General features: G+C 42.5%; 1 protein-coding gene across 1 annotated transcript in view; it reads left to right on the forward strand.

The window, feature by feature from the left end:
• Window positions 1-16,907, forward strand: part of LOC142119689 (putative ATP-dependent RNA helicase DDX60) — a 388,335-nt gene that overhangs the window by 222,825 nt on the left and 148,603 nt on the right. The window contains exon 27 of the mRNA XM_075194180.1: window positions 10,272-10,301. Coding sequence (XP_075050281.1) covers window positions 10,272-10,301 — 30 coding nt within the window. The remainder of the gene's footprint in view (window positions 1-10,271; window positions 10,302-16,907) is intronic.

Raw genomic sequence — 16,907 nt, forward strand, 5'->3', positions numbered from 1 at the left:
TGGCAGCTTGTTACAAGAGCCTGAGTAATGGAGTTAGTCTCACACTCTAAACCCACATCTTAGCAATTTTTGAAATTTGCTTTAGGATCTCACACTTGCTACCACTAGGCCTCACACAGGCTAATTATAATCATGCCTGGATGCCAGCCTCTGAAAGTTACACACACCCACACAATTGGCTATAGCAGTTGTCACTGAAAATACAGCCAATCAGAAAACACAGCCAATCACACTCAGCTCTCACAAATGATAGCCTGAACTGGTCTATGTGGCTGAAGAATAAAATATTAACCCTTACTGACTATGGCAGGTTCAAAATCTTTTTAAAAAAATGTTCAAACAAAACAGCATATAATTATTTCTGTACACTGGTTTTAAATGGCTATATAGATGGTGAGAGCAGAATGACTTATCAGAAGCTGTAATTCCTGTGATATCACATAGAGTGTGGCTGTTGATTGGTCCGGTCCTTATACTCACAAGCCCCCTTCCCATGCAGTATTACAAAATCCTGGTTTTCAGGCTAAGGCTGTAAGATGAACCATTAATCCCGGAGAAAAAAGGCTCCAGTGAATGTCGCCCTACCGGAGAATACTGCTTTAGTTTTCATAAAGTCTTCCATTTTTTCCATAAAATACTGCTTATTGGAGACGAATATATCTGGTAAATAAATCATATATTTACTTTTACATTTATTATTATTATTATCTTTTATTTATGAGGTGCCACAAAGGGTCCGCAGCGCCATACATAGAGCATGGGACAACAGTACAAGGTAACAGTACACGACATACAGGCAGTACAGAAACAAAGTGCAGTTGGTACAAAAAAGTACGCATAAGTTGCAATAAGTACAAAAATTATAATCTCAGCAGAGAGCAGGTGCATAGGCAAAGATGTAAAAGTGACTACCAGTGCTTAGATAGAATGGGAAGGGAAGGAATGAGGTGGAGAGTGAAAAAAGTGGGGAGTGAGAAAAGAAGGTTGAACCTATGCCCAATAGTGTGGGTACCACTAACAGGAACAGGGCAAAGATGGAGATGCAAAGGCAAGGGAGAAGAGGAGAGACAGCAGCAGGAGTCAAGTGACGAAGAGGAGAAAGATGATGGGGAACTGGGGGCAAAGGTAAACAGGGGGAAGAAGACACGAGGATAGAGGGCCTTGCTCAAGGGAGCTTAAAATCTAAAGGTGAGGGGAAAACTGACAGAACACACAGAGTGGGAAGGAAGGGTGAGGGGACGAGAACCCTAAGGGCAGAGATGAAAGTGAGACAGAAGGAGCAGAGGAAGAATAAGGATGAGGTAAAGTATGGTTAGTTTAGAAGGATAGTGAAGAGGGTTAGATGGAGGAAGTGTAGGCTAACCTGAGCAGATGGGTTTTGAGGGAGCGTTTGAAGATTGTCAGGCTAGGGGAAAGCCTGATAGAACGGGGAAGATCGTTCCAGAGAAGGGGACAGCACGGGAGAAATCTTGAATGCGGGAGTGAGAGGTGGTGACCACATTTGTACTTTATTACATTGGTTGTAGTCTTAAGAGCTGCATAAAGTGTGCATGATTGGTGCAAAATGGGTACCATTGTGCCATCTCTGAAATATGCAAAACTTGTTTTGCGGAGGGATCTGTACCGTTTTCTGTACCAGGATCCCCTCAATGCTCAATTTCAACTCTTTGGAGCTCATCTAAACATCATGTAGTGCAGCACAAAATTAAATTTTTGCATGTGAACATAAAGAAAGGTGCTTTCCTATACCTAGCTTCCATTCAGCAAGGAATTCCTCTACCTACCTTCTTCCATCAGAACTTGAACATTTTGGAAACCATGCAATATCATACAAAAAAGTACTCTGTACTTTAAGGGTAGTGTCAAGTTTAACCTCTAATGACTGCGTTATCTTAGTGACTAGACACATTTTAACATTTCTGCTATGTACTAGTTAAACAACAATAAAATGTTTAATGGTTGATATTCTTTACCTTACATAACCTCTCTTTAAGTTCTTAACTTATACCTAAAATAAATTGACACCAGACTTCATTAAATAAAGGAGTTTATTTTGTCAAAAACTGTATGGTGGAGGAGGAAACAGCAGGCCTTGCCATACATCTCCACTCAGGATATGTGCGACACAGGTCTACTTCCTCTCTGGGTATCAACAACGTGGGTAACAACTTCACCCAGGCGCACACATCTACCTTACCGCGGATCAGTTATCCTGGGCAATACAGAAACTGCAACCCTTCTGGGCTAAAAGGAGCGCAACCACAAGCCGGGCCATGAGGGCGGTACTTGCATTGAAACCATAGGCGACTCTTCAAAGGAAAACGGGTTCAGCATGCCCACCACATTAATGTGCGCCCACCAATCATTGGCTGCAGATTGCATTGCATCCAGAACCACCAAAAATACAAACGCCATACCAGGCCAGGAATCAACAAAAAGGGAAAAAAAAAAAATCACAAAAATAGAACATCTAAAAATCCAGCAGCTGGTGCTGGAGAATCTATCCACTACCTTCAACTTCCTGGATCCAAGAGAATAATCATCCGTCAGTCCCTCACTTTTATTAATTGCTTCTGCTATCGGTTAGTTATTGGCTGTGAAAGCATGCTGGTACTTATAGTTTCACAACACCTGGAAAGCCACAACTTGTTCAGGCCTGAAATAGTGCATTCTGAATGAAGGGTTTTCCCATTTGCATTATTTTGAAGGCAGATTTGAACTTAGGAAATGGCATAGTATGCTACAGTATACAATTGTGCTATAGTGCTACTCCATATGTGATGGGTCCTCTTTAAAGATTTTTAGTGATAGAGAGATGTCCTGAACAATCCAGAACACATAGAGCACATAGAGCTATATAAGTATTATTTTTTTGGGTATTATTTTACAAATGTATTAAAATCATAAATTGATATATAGTAATTACAGTTATAGGGATTAGCCCATAACATATTTGTGCGGAGTAAGGCCTAATCATAATTGCAGTGTAAATATGGTATATCAAATGATAAATTGAGCTACTAAGGTGTAAAATGTGAAGTCAGGGGGTCTGTTGTGTGTTTACCTGGTGGTCCTGCCCACTTCTATGTTAAAAGATAACAGCACCACTTTCAGGGAAAGCTGAGCAGCTTCAAATGCTCCTGGGGTGAGCTACATCCTGACATAGGAGAGTTTTTGACACCGAGAGAGACTCTAAGGAGCCTTTCACAGCTTGTGGCCTTGCACAAGGATGGGGGCTTGTTGAATCTTATATAGACAAATATAATTCAGTTTCCAAAATGCAATTTAAAATCAATGAAAGTAGTGAATAACCACATATTCCTCAATAACATTATGAAGGGCAGCCCATATGTCATATAAAACATTCTGTCACACAGAGAAGTTGAGGAAATGAGTATAAGCTCAACAAATATGCTGGACCTAGGCCTGTTTGGTATCAATAAATGGGTAAATTCATAGTGGATCTATTATTAGTAAAATTGGCCTTATACATAGCTGGTGGCAGTTGCAGAGAAATGTGGAAGCGTGTGTCTGTGTTGGGAAAAGAACCAGCTAAATCTGTAGCCTGCAAAAGAGGTGAGTGTGAGGTTCAGGCTGGAATCCTGTATGTTCCCTTACAGTAAGCTTCCAAGTCACAAGTGCGTAGAGGGCAGTTTGCAACTGGTAAAGGTAGGTAGGAGAGATTTCCTGATGAAATAGAGGTGATATATTGTTTGACTGTATGTATATATGATAAGATATTACATTAGGGAGTGGCTAGAGGTGGTTATTTGTGACAATAGGAAATTATAGTCATTGCTGAGTGGATATGATTGTTACACGCTGGTCCCATAGATAGTGCTGGTGTTGTTACCTCTTTCCTGGAAGCGGTGATTCAGGCTATTACTTCGTGTCAATGTTACTCTGTAGTTGGTTCTGCGCATGTGCTGCCTGTTCTCCTCATTTGTTACCTCCTACCTGTTCCCATTTGTGCATAGGATTTTGCAGTACTATTTAATCCTCCCATGGTCCCTCTGTACATTGCCTGTTCTTTGAATTACATACTCTTCCTATAGGATTAGGCTCCTGTTGGTTTGTCTCTTCCGCTGTGCCCTTCTTTGTTTGTCTGGATCAGCTAGCTCAACTCTGCTGCTGCTGCTTCTATGCTGGGACTGCTGTTGTAACAAGTAAACTCACCTGTTACCAGAATCGCTATTCACCGATCAGCCACTTCAACTCCACTACTACTTCCACGCTGGGACTGCCGCTGTAACAAGCAAACTCACATGCTGCCAGAATCGTGGAGCCTTCTGCTAAGGATATGCTACAGCACCTCTTAGCCCGGGTTGAGCAACAAGATAACACCCAACTCCAACTTCTACATTGTCTGCAGGCTCTTGCTGGTCATCTTGATACACTCCAAGCAACTCAAACTGTGTTCCCAGTTTCTCCTCCTGAGCAACCCCTTGGCCATCAGGCCTCATCTGCAACCTCCTCTACACTTAGATTGCCTACTCCAGCTAAATTTGATGGGGACCCAAAATTTTGTCGTGGCTTTCTCAATCAGTGTTCAATTCAAATTGAACTTCAACATCAAAATTTTCCCACTGATAGAACCAAAGTTGCATATGTGGTTTCTTTATTAACTGGCCAAGCTCTAGTCTGGGTTTCTCCACTCTGGGAAAAGGAGGACCCTCTTCTTAGTAACTACGCATCTTTCTCGCTGACCTTTCGCTGGATTTTTGATGAACCTGGTCGAATCCCTCTGCCGCTGCGGGCATCCTCAGGCTGCGCCAAGGGAACCGCTCTGTAGCCCAATACGTTATTGAGTTTCGTATATTGTCTTCTGAAACATCATGGATCAATGATGCATTGGTGGCTGCTTTTTGGCAGGGGCTATCGGATCGTATTAAGCATGTATTGGTGTCCCAAGAGCTTCCTTCTACCTTGGATGCTATCATATCCCTGTGTAACAGAGTAGACCTGCATTTCCGAGAGAGATCAGCAGAAAAGGATGTGTCCCGACGTCTGATTCATAGACCAGTACCACATTCTGTGTTGCACCCTTCCATAGTTGATGAGCCTATGCAAATTGTTAGATCTCGTTTAACCCCTGAGGAACGTGACAGGAGACGCCAAGGCATACTGTGTATTTATTGTGGCGTGGCTGGCCACTTCTTAAATTCTTTTTCTAAAAGCCCGCGAAACGCCAAACCCTGATCTGCTCCGGGGAGGTCAGATTGGGGCTCAGTAAAACCTCCTCTTCTACAGCTTGCACTATTACTGTGGCTTTACAGTATGGCTCCTCAGTTCATCATTCCCAAGCTCTAATAGACCCTGGTGCAGTCGGAAAATTTATTTCACAGGATCTAATTACTCAGTGGTCTATTCCCACGATTCCTCTAGACTCTGCAGTCATCATTACAGCCACTGATGGATCTCAGCTTCCTCGGAGTGTGATTCATACCCAGACTAAACCTCTTTCTCTTAGTATTGTAGCATTACATTCTGAACGCATTTCTTTCCTAGTGTTACCTTGTACTACTTCTCCAATCATTCTAGGCCTTCCATGGCTTCAGTTCCACTCTCCACAACTAGATTTGAATACTTTGGAGGTCTTAACATGGGGTCCCCGTTGTCATTCTGAATGTCTAAAGAAAGTGAGGCCGCTTCATTCCTCTGATATTGCTATGCTATCCAAATCATCAACTTTGCCTCCTCAATACCAAACTTTTGCAGATTTTTTGACAAGGCTTGTGCTGAGATTCTACCACCTCATCGTCCATGGGATTGTCCCATAGAGTTAATTCCAGAAAAGATGCCACCCAGAGGTCGAGTGTACCCTCTCTCTCAACCTGAGACTGAAGCCATGTCCACCTATGTCGAAGAGAACCTTCAGAGAGGCTTTATTAGACCTTCCATTTCTCCTGCTGGGGCAGACTTTTTTTTTGTGAAAAAGAAAGACGGTTCTCTATGTCCCTGCATTGACTATCACTTAATCTAGTGACCATCAAGAATCACTACCATATTCCACTCATTACGGAGTTATTCAATCGTTTTAAAGGAGCTAAAATCTTCACTAAATGGGATCTCAGGGGAGCATATAACCTTATTCGTATTCGATCCGGAGATGAGTGGAAAACAGCCTTCAATACCCGTGATGGCCATTATGAGTATTTGGTAATGCCCTTTGGCCTCAGTAATGCTCCAGAAGTATTTCAAAGTTTTATCAAGGAAATTTTTAGGGACCTTCTCTATTGCTATGTTGTTGTTTATCTGGACGATATTCTTATTTTTTCCAAAACCCTAGATACTCATAGGGAACACGTCTCTGAAGTACTTACCAGACTTTGCAGGAACTATCTGTACTATAAATTAGAAAAATGTTCTTTTGAAGCTACCTCTATGCCTTTCTTAGGTTTCATTGTTTCTGGATCAGGTCTTCAAATGGATCTGGAGAAGGTTCAAGCCATTCTAAATTGGCTGCTCCCATCTACCCTCAAGGCCATCCAACGTTTTTTTGGGTTTCGCTAATTACTATCGACAATTTATCTCAAACTATTCCAGCATTGTGGCTCCTATTACTGCCCTTACCAAAAAAGGGGCTAATTCAAAAAACTGGCCAGATGAGGCCTTGGAAAACTTTTTGTTTCTTAAGAATGCCTTCTCGTCAGCACCTATTCTCCAACAAACGGATCTTTCAAGGCCATTCTTTTTGGAAGTGGATGCTTCTGCAGTTGGTGTCAGAGCAGTTCTCTCTCAACAGTCATCATCTAACCGATTATTGCTATGTGCTTTCTTTACCCGGAAGTTCTTACCTGCAGAGCAGAATTATACCATTGGTGACAAGGAATTACTGGCAATGAAGTTAGCATTATCTGAATGACATTATCTCTTGGAAGGAGCGTAATATGTAGTGATGATTTCTACAGACCATAACAATCTGCTGTACTTACAAACAGCACAATGTATTAATCCTCGGCAAGCCCGGTGGTCACTCTTTTTCTCCCGTTTTAATCTTCATGTTACCTTTAAACCTGGTCATTTCAATAAAAGAGCAGATGCGCTCTTTTGAGCCTTTGATTGTAATTCGGATCCGGATCCATCTTCTGCTCATCTCATCCTGCATCCTAAATGTCTTTTGGCTACCACTACTTCTCATTCTCCTCCTCAGGGAAAGTACTTTGTTCCCAAGACACTGCAAAAGAAATTACTACGCTGGCACCAAGCCTCTAAATTCTCTGGTCATGCAAGATTCCTTAAGACCTATGATTTAATATCACGGTCTTATTGGTGGCCTTCTCTTCGTATGATGTTAAAGATTTTGTTGCCTCCTGTAATGTCTGTGCTCAGCACAAGTCTCCTTGCCTGGCTCCCGTGGGCCCTCTATTACCTCTCTCCATACCATCTAAACCCTGGACGCATATCAGCATGGACTTCATTACTGACCTTCCTACTAGCAAAAATCATAATACCATCTGGGACGTGGTAGACCGTTTTTCCAAAATGGCTCATTTCATACCGCTTGTGGGATTGCCTTCCTCGTCCATCTTGGCAGAACATTTCATTCAAGAAATATTTCGGCTTCATAGATGTCCACAAATTTTTTTTTCCAATAGAGGAGTACAATTTACCTCTAAGTTCTGGCAGCCATTGTGTAAGGCCTTGGGAGTTCAACTCAATTTCTCATCTGCCTACCATCCACAATCTAAGTTGTTATCTACCAGGAACTTTCATCTCAAAGTTCCTTCAATGAAGTTTGCTCCTCGATTTATTGGTCCATATAAAATTCTAAAAGTCATCAACGCAGTCTCCTTCAAATTGAAGCTTCCATCTTCACTTTGCATTTGGAACTCCTTCCATATATTTCTTCTGAAACCGTTGATTATTAATTGGTTCTCATCCCCTCCATCCTCCTCTACAACACCGGAATTTTCTCAACAAAAAGACTTTGAGATTACTCAGATTTTGGAATCCAAAGTTTCTCGGGGAGTAATGAAATATTTAGTGGATTGGAGGGGTTTCGGCCCTGAGGAGCGTTCCTGGGTTAACGCCTCCGATGTCAACTCCCCTGCTTTTTTTACGGAAGATCCATGCTAAATTTCCACGCAAGATCACCACTAAGTGCCCGGTGACCACTTCTAAAAGGGGTGGTACTGTTACACGCGAGTCCCATAGATAGTGCCGGCGTTGTTACCTCCTTACTGGAAGCGGTGATTCAGGCTACTACTTCGTGTCAAGGTTCCTCTGTAGTTGGTTCTGTGCATGTGCCGTCTGTTGTCCTCATTTGTTACCTTCTACCTTTTCCCATTGGTGCATAGGATTTTGGAGCGCTATTTAAATTTCCCATGGTCCCTCTGTCCATTGCCTGTTCTTTGAGGTACATACTCTTCCTATAGGATTAGGCTCCTGTTGGTTTGTCTCCTCTGCTGTGCCCTGCTTTTTTTGTCTGGATCAGCTAGCTCAACTCCGCTGCTGCTTCAACGCTGGGACTGCTGTTGTAACAAGTAAACTCACCTGTTACCAGAATCACTATTCACCGATCAGCCAGTTCAACTCCACTACTACTTCCATACTGGGACTGCCACTGTAACAAGCAAACTCACCTGCTGCCAGAATCGTTATTCATGGATCAGCCAGCTCAACTCCACCGCTGCTTCAACGCTGGGACTGCCGCTGTACAAGTAACTCGCCTGATAATGAAATCACCATTTACGGATCAGCTAAGTTCTCCTTCCTTATTATGTGCATATTGAACTGTCGCTGTAACCAGTAACTCATCTGTAGTTACAATTGTCATATATGGATTAGCTAAAGTTCTATTCCACGTCTCCCCTGATTGAACCTCAGCTGTTTCAGTGATTCCTCTGCCGTTACTCAGAGTTTCAATGATTCTCCTGTTGTTACCCTGAGTTTTTAAATTGCAAGTCAGATAGTTCTATCATCCTCATTGACTATTTGAACTGTTGCAGTATCAGTGATTCTCTTGTTGTTACCCTGGGTTATCAATTATAAGCCAGTTATTTTTAAACCATTCTCATTGATTGTTTGACCTGTTGCTGTACCAGTGATTCTCTTGCTGTTACCTTGAGTTACCAAACCTGTAGTTTCAAGCTCTATCACTTCTCTGTCTCTCATTTGGGAGACCGTGACATGCGGGATAGGGGCAGCAAAGCCCATACCTCCTTTCGGGGGTCACTGAAGAAAACCCCCTACCCGTTAGACTCTGCGCTCCTGTATGAGTACCATTCATTGACAGAGAACAGGGATTCACAAAATATTCTACAGATTCGTGACAATGATATTGTTGAAGGATAGACCACAGAGAATTGTAGTAAATTGAATACATTCAGAAGTGGGAGTGGTTACCAGTGGGGCAACATAAGGACCTTTTCTTTTATCAGTCCTCTTTAATATCTTTGTTGTGGACATTACTATTGGTATGAAGGTAAAGAATGTCTTTTTTTGAGAAGTTATATAACAGGGTAGGCACATCTGGGGAGGGTGTGGGGATATAATGGATAATCTAGATAGATTTTGCCAATGGTTCAAGAGCATTTAAACTACAGTTCAATGTCAAAAAATGCAAAATCATGCACTTTGGTCTCAAAAATCCAGAAGCAGGGTATAACAATGACACAAAAATTACAGAGATGGAAAGGGATGTAGGAGTTTCTATTTTAGGTGACTTAAATTGGCAAACAGTGTAGCAAAACATTGGGGAATGCTAGTCAGATACATAGGAAGAGGAATTAGTAGCAGAACCTGTATAGTAGCTGACCTGTATAGTGGCAGGTATCCTAGTGTTAATGCCACTATACAGGTCAGACAACAACTGACCTGTATAATGGAAGGTGAGACAACAGCGAGAATATTGGATTCAGTTCTGGTGACCATGTCCCTTGAAGAACATAAATAACCAGAAATTGTGCCAAAAAGACCTACTAAAATGGTTCATGATCTGTATCACAAACTATGTATCACAAAGGGAAATATGAAGAAGAAGTACTTTACCAAAAGAATAGCAGATAGTTGCAATAGCTTTGCAATGGAAGTGATAAAGGTTTATACAGTAAGGAAATATGTTTGGACTAGTAATAAGTCTAACCTAAATCTGGAGAATGGGCAGACTAGATTGGCCATGTGTTTCTTATCTGCTGTCAAATTCTGTGTTTCTATTATATATGTCTGTGTGTGTATGTGAAATTCTGTTGGTTTAGTGTAGCAAAATATTATAAAAGCATGTTTATCAAAAAATATAATCAATGAAATTCTTTTTATTCCAGGACAAGTTCGTCTCAATCCATGCAAAGTCTCTCAAGGTAAAATCTAAACCTTATTACTGTGTTTATACATACATATAAACAAATACTAATGAAGTATAGCAGCATTTACACTAGAAATGTGTGCAGATCTCTGTGTTTTGATTTTGGCCAAAAATCTTCATGTGTTTTGGTTTTGGATTGGATTTAATTAAAAATTGTGAAAAATAGGTAAAATCATTTGATCTTGAGCTGTATTTGGTCCTATGTTGCTATTTATAGCATTAACAGTAATTTCCAGTCTATGTTCAAATGATCTCTTCACAACTGCCACCCCACAACTGAAATGGTTTGAGTAAATCGCTGAAGCATATAAAGTGTTTAATTCCACCTAATTACTATCTCTTGTTAAGTGTGATACATATGTTCGACATTTTCATGATCGACATTTATATGGTCGACACCATAATATAGAAAGTGTTGGGAAGTTGTCAATAATGACATTGACACTATTATTAGATCGACAATTTAAATGTAAATATAGTATTATTAGGTTGACAATTTGAATGTGAATTAGTGAAGCCAGCAAAACATAGAGTAGCTTGACTTTGAGCAGCACACCCCCCAACCAAAAAAAAATATCTCTTAATTTTAAAATCCAAATGTTTGACAGTGAAAGCAATTGTGTGAGGGGCAGTATCATATCTGTACTAGTAAGCAGTCAAAAGACAGAGCACTGCGTTTGACAGCACAACCCTAATAAAACAAAACATTTTATTTAACAAACCAATTGTATTAATTTGAATGAAATTGTGAAGCAGTGTCTACATTGCAAGGTAACAGTCCTTCCTTTCTCTATCTCATTGTGCATTCATGTGGTGTGAGGCAGCTCCAACTTCAAGTAGCTTTACTCCTGTTATCAATCATGAATCAGTCTATAGCTCAGGAGAATCCCAGTAATAGTATTGTCAGTAGTAATGCTTTTTCAAACTCTTCAAGGTCATGTGGGGAAATAATGTAAGAAAGGGTGCTACAAATCCAAACATTTGACAATCTCAAAAAAAACATCAGTTCTTGATGTAAGAATTTGTGATTTTACTTCTCTGAGTGTAGGTCTGTCACCTTCAAAACAGCCACATCAGTGCATGAAAAGAACACACTGAGGCTGAAGAACAAATTGGGCGTTCATAGAATCCTGAGCAGAGCCTAAGGGTGTCCATGAGTGCTATATGCGAGTCTGTCATTTCAGATATTGACACTGTAATTATAGTGCAGTCTCTTTTCAAAATTTCTGAACCATTTGGACATGTGAGGATGAATAGTAATGATGATGATTTAAACATAGAAGTTGAGGATACTTTGAAACTTGCTAATGTACAACAAGATGAGGGGGATAATTGTGAATCTGAAAATGATGAATGTATTGTACTTCAAGATAATGACGAGGATGATGATGATTGTGTGCAAGTAAAGCAGCCACCAGTGGTACCACCTCATGTCCATGATTACCGCAATGTCATGCCTGGGCAAAAGACCAAAAATACCACATCTTACATATACAATATTTTTATATCATCCCAGACAACATTTGTCAAGCCATCTGTAGCCTTTGTGAAGCCACAATAAATAGAAATAGGCACCTTCTACCTTTATCATCATCATCGTCACCATATTTATATAGCGCAAACAAATTCCAGAGCACTTTACAATTGAGAACAAAAACGGTAATAAAACAATTCTGTGTAATACAGACAGACATGGAGGCAAGAAGTCCCTGCACGCAAGCTTACAATCTCCCTGTTACGTTATTTGCAGAGAGTTCATTCAAGTAGTTTATCAAGAAGAGTAAACATAGTTTTAAACAATTATTGTCTGTGAAGAAAGCATTTGCAAGTATGACAGCCAGCATCCTGTTGCACAGCAGATCACTAAAGCCACAACATCTATGTTATCATTGGATGTGCATCCAATTTCCGCCGTCAGTGAATCAGATTTTAGTAGATTGTTGAGATCATGTGTCCATGATACCAACTTCCATCTCGATTCCATTTCTAAAAGCCGACAGTACTTACCACGACTCGAGGATCCCCACACTCTGATGCCAAACATGATGACATTGATGACTGTTTGGAAAAGTGAAGTGCAACCATTTTGACGCATGAAGATCCCGGCTCCCAAAATGATGTCAGTTTTTATGGGGGCAGTGTGATTGCAGCTGTTAAAGGGGCGATGCAAGGATGCCCGTTCTGTACAATGCTTCATGCATTGAAATGTTTGCACTTCACTTTTTCAAACAGTCCTCAATGTCACCATGCCTGGCATCAGAGTTTCGGGATCCTTGATTCGTGTTAAGTACTGTCGGTTTTTAGTAAGCCGAAATGTAGTACCCAACCCGTCAGGTCATTCACAACACCCAGTTTTTTGGCCACTAAATAGTTCAGGTAACACCAGTGCCGTAACTAGCCATTTTAGTGCCCTGGGCGAGACAGGGAACTGGCGCCCCCATCTAAGTGGGAGTGTCAATTGTCGAGTGGGCGTGGTCAACCTACTGTGGGGGCGTGGCTAGCGCTTTACAAGTTCTAGACCGCACTGAAACCCCCTCCCTCCCCATTCTTCTCGGTCTGGCTTTGTAAGGATCTTTATGTAATAAGCCTCCATAGAATCAAAGTACTTTAAATGCAGCTATCACATGCTAGCTGTATAAAAAAATGAATTGGTTATTGAAATAAAACTCACTGAAACAAATTAAAACATAAATGTAACGGTACCATCTGTATCACACGTCCCCTTCATCCCACTGTGCCCTCCATCACAGTTTCTCCTTTATCACACCGTGCCATGGAGCCATCTTTATCACATTGTGCACCCTTATCACCATCACACAAAATTAATAGTTATATATTATATATATATATATATACACACACACACACACACACACAATATAAAGAGCCTCCTAGTGTCTGCCATACAATACAGAGAGCATTCCTGTGACCGCCATACTATACAGAGAGCATTCCTGTGACCACCATACTATACAGAGAGCATTCCTGTGACCGCCATACTATACAGAGAGCATTCCTGTGACCGCCATACTATACAGAGAGCATTCCTGTGACCGCCATACTATACAGAGAGCATTCCTGTGACCTCCATACTATAGAGAGAGCATTCCTGTGACCGCCATACTATACAGAGAGCATTCCTGTGAACTCCATACTATACAGAGAGCATTCCTGTGACCTCCAGACTATACAGAGAGCATTCCTGTGACCGCCATACTATACAGAGAGCATTCCTGTGATCACCATACAATACAGAGAGCATTCCTGTGACCTCCATACTATACAGAGAGCATTCCTGTGACCTCCATACTATACAGAGAGCATTCCTGTGACCGCCATACAATACAGAGAGCATTCTTGTGACTTGGATACAGATAAATACCTCACCTGAAATTAATAGACCCCACTATTAAATTAAAAAGCCCCATCAATAAATTAAATTGACCCACCAGCACCCCACAAATAAAAAAGTACCCATTAAATAATTAGCCCCCACCTAAACGTCACCATTAAATTAATAGCCTACCTCCCACCCATGTACTAAGACACCCAACCTCGCTACCCTCATATCACACATTATATTAATACATCCCCCCTTCCCTCACACATTATGGCAGCATACCCCCCATTCCCTCATAAAGCATAGCAGCATCCCCCCCTCCATAATAGCAGCTTACATCCCCCCCTCCCTCCTTCCATAATGGCAGTTTACATCCCCCCCCTCCCTCCATAATGGCAGCTTACACCCCCCCCCCTCCCTCCCTCCTTCCATAATGGCAGCTTACACCCCCCCCCTCTCCCTCCCTCCTTCCATAATGGCAGCTTACATCCCCTCCCGCCTTCCATAATGGCAGCTTACATCCCCCCTCCCCCCTCCTTCCATAATGGCAGCTTACATCCCTCCCTCCCTCCTTCCATAATGGCAGCTTACATCCCCCCCCTCCCTACTTCCATAATGGCAGCTTACATCCCCCCCTCCCTCCTTCCATAATGGCAGCTTACATCCCACCCCCCTCCCTCCTTCCATAATGGCAGCTTACTTCCCCCCCTCCTCCTTCCATAGTGGCAGCTTACATTCCCCCCCCTCCTCCCTCCTTCCATAATGGCAGCTTACATCCCCCCCCTCCTCCCTCCTTCCATAATGGCAGCTTACATCCCCCCCCTCCTCCTCCCTCCTTCCATAATGGCAGCTTACATCCCCCCCCTCCCTCCATAATGGCAGCTTACACCCCCCCCTCCCTCCCTCCTTCCATAATGGCAGCTTACACCCCCCCCCCTCTCCCTCCCTCCTTCCATAATGGCAGCTTACATCCCCTCCCGCCTTCCATAATGGCAGCTTACATCCCCCCTCCCCCCCTCCTTCCATAATGGCAGCTTACATCCCTCCCTCCCTCCTTCCATAATGGCAGCTTACATCCCCCCCCTCCCTACTTCCATAATGGCAGCTTACATCCCCCCCTCCCTCCTTCCATAATGGCAGCTTACATCCCACCCCCCTCCCTCCTTCCATAATGGCAGCTTACTTTCCCCCCCCCCTCCTTCCATAGTGGCAGCTTACATGCCCCCCCCCTCCTCCCTCCTTCCATAATGGCAGCTTACATCCCCCCCCCTCCTCCCTCCTTCCATAATGGCAGCTTACATCCCCCCCCTCCTCCTCCCTCCTTCCATAATGGCAGCTTACATCCCCCCCTCCCTCCTTCCATAATGACAGCTTACATCCGCCCCCTCCCTCCTTCCATAATGGCAGCTTACATCCTCCCTCCCTCCATAATAACAACACAAACCCCCCTTCCCCTGCTTTGAAGCTTACCTTCTTTATTCCTTACCAGCCGTCGCTGCCTGGCTCCTCTCTGCTTCTTTGCTCCTCTGCTGCCTAGCAACATCAGACGCTGAGGCAGAGGGCAGAGTTCAGAAGGGGGTGGAGCCGGGTGCCGGCCGCCATTTTGGATGCGCCGGGCGGCCGGCAGTCTGAATCTGAGGTCTGTTTAATTTATTTTTTTTACACTCCTCACACAGAGGCAGGTGCGGGCGGCCATTGCGCCCCCTTGGGACTGCGCCCGGGGCGGCAGCACTGACCGCACCTGCCTCGTTACGGCTCTGGGTAACACTGATACTGCCCCTCACACAAATGTGTTCAGTTTAAAAAACTTTGGATTTTAAAAGGAAAAAAAATATTTGTTTTTTTGGGGTGTGGTACTCACAGTCAACCAGCACACTTTTTCTCCATTAAAAGTTTAGATGTCTATATTAAATATACTATAATATACCACAAAAACCAGTGGCCAATACTTGTCTACTCTTCACTCTCTCACATCCAATTGATCAGCACACAATTCTAGCAGGCAATTTTCTAACCACAGAATTGCAACAAACGTCCTACCGACATGCTATCACTTCTAAAATGGCAACTGAGAAAAAAGGGGAGGGCTATATATAGAAAATATTAATACAAAACTCGCAAGATCCAACATTTTACAGGCAATTACATTTTGCCTCAATTTCAGATCATAATCTGGTGCAAGGATTTCTTCGAATCTGAACTGTTATCTCTAATTTACACTATTTGTTTTGTAGTTCACCTTTAAAATTCTTAAAATTTCACTCGAAAAGTATAAATCCGGATGTTGCCAAATCAGTATTTCATTAATCTAAACATACCACGGATTGTCCAGGGTGAAAAGATGGGTTGGTGATGGGCAGGAATTAGGATTCCCTGCACGTGTAGCTCTCCCATGCTGGGCTGGTGCCTCCAAGTCTATTAGAGTCTGAGGAAGAACAATAGTGGTCAAAACTAGATAATGAGATTCCTAATCCCAGTTGATACAGCAACTCTTCATTTTAACCCCTTCCAAGCATTTGTTATTTTGACAGAGCTACTAACTTTTTGTGTCTGTGTTGAGAGGAGGATGGATTCCAGGAAATAGGGAAACCACCAGTTTGCACATACACGATAACTGCAAGATAATCCACCTGGCTCTATTTAAGAATCTGGTAGGTGCAAGTTCACATAAAAAGTCCAGATGGATAAGAAATATTTCAAATATCCAAATAAGAATAAACATGTTTAACAATCAGGAAGCACAATTAAGTTAACATGATCCATATTATCATCAGCTATTTATATAGCGCCACTAATTCCACAGCGCTGCACAGAGAACTCTCTCACATCAGTACCTGCCCCATTGGAGCTTACAGTCTAAATTCCCTAACATACACACACATATACACACACACACACACACACACACACACACACACACACACACACAGAGGAAGAGACTAGGGTCAATTTGATAGCAGCCAAGTTACCTACCAGTATTTTTTTTAAGTGTGGGAGGAAACCGGAGCACCCAGAGAAAACCCGCGCAAACACTTGGAGACCATACAAACTCCACAAAGATAAGGCCATGGGCGGGAATCAAACTCATGACCCTGGTGCTGTGAGGCAGAAGTGCTAACCACTAAGCCACCGTGCTGCCCACACATATCAAATGAAGGACAGCAGGATGTAATGTCCTCTATAGTCTGTACTCTCACACCTTGGTAGTGGTAAATGGCACCAGGCTACACAGACTGGGTTATTTTAACACTATTAACAGAA

Source organism: Mixophyes fleayi, chromosome 1 (genome assembly GCF_038048845.1).
Source record: "Mixophyes fleayi isolate aMixFle1 chromosome 1, aMixFle1.hap1, whole genome shotgun sequence".
In the NCBI taxonomy this organism is placed as follows: Eukaryota; Metazoa; Chordata; class Amphibia; order Anura; family Limnodynastidae; genus Mixophyes; species Mixophyes fleayi.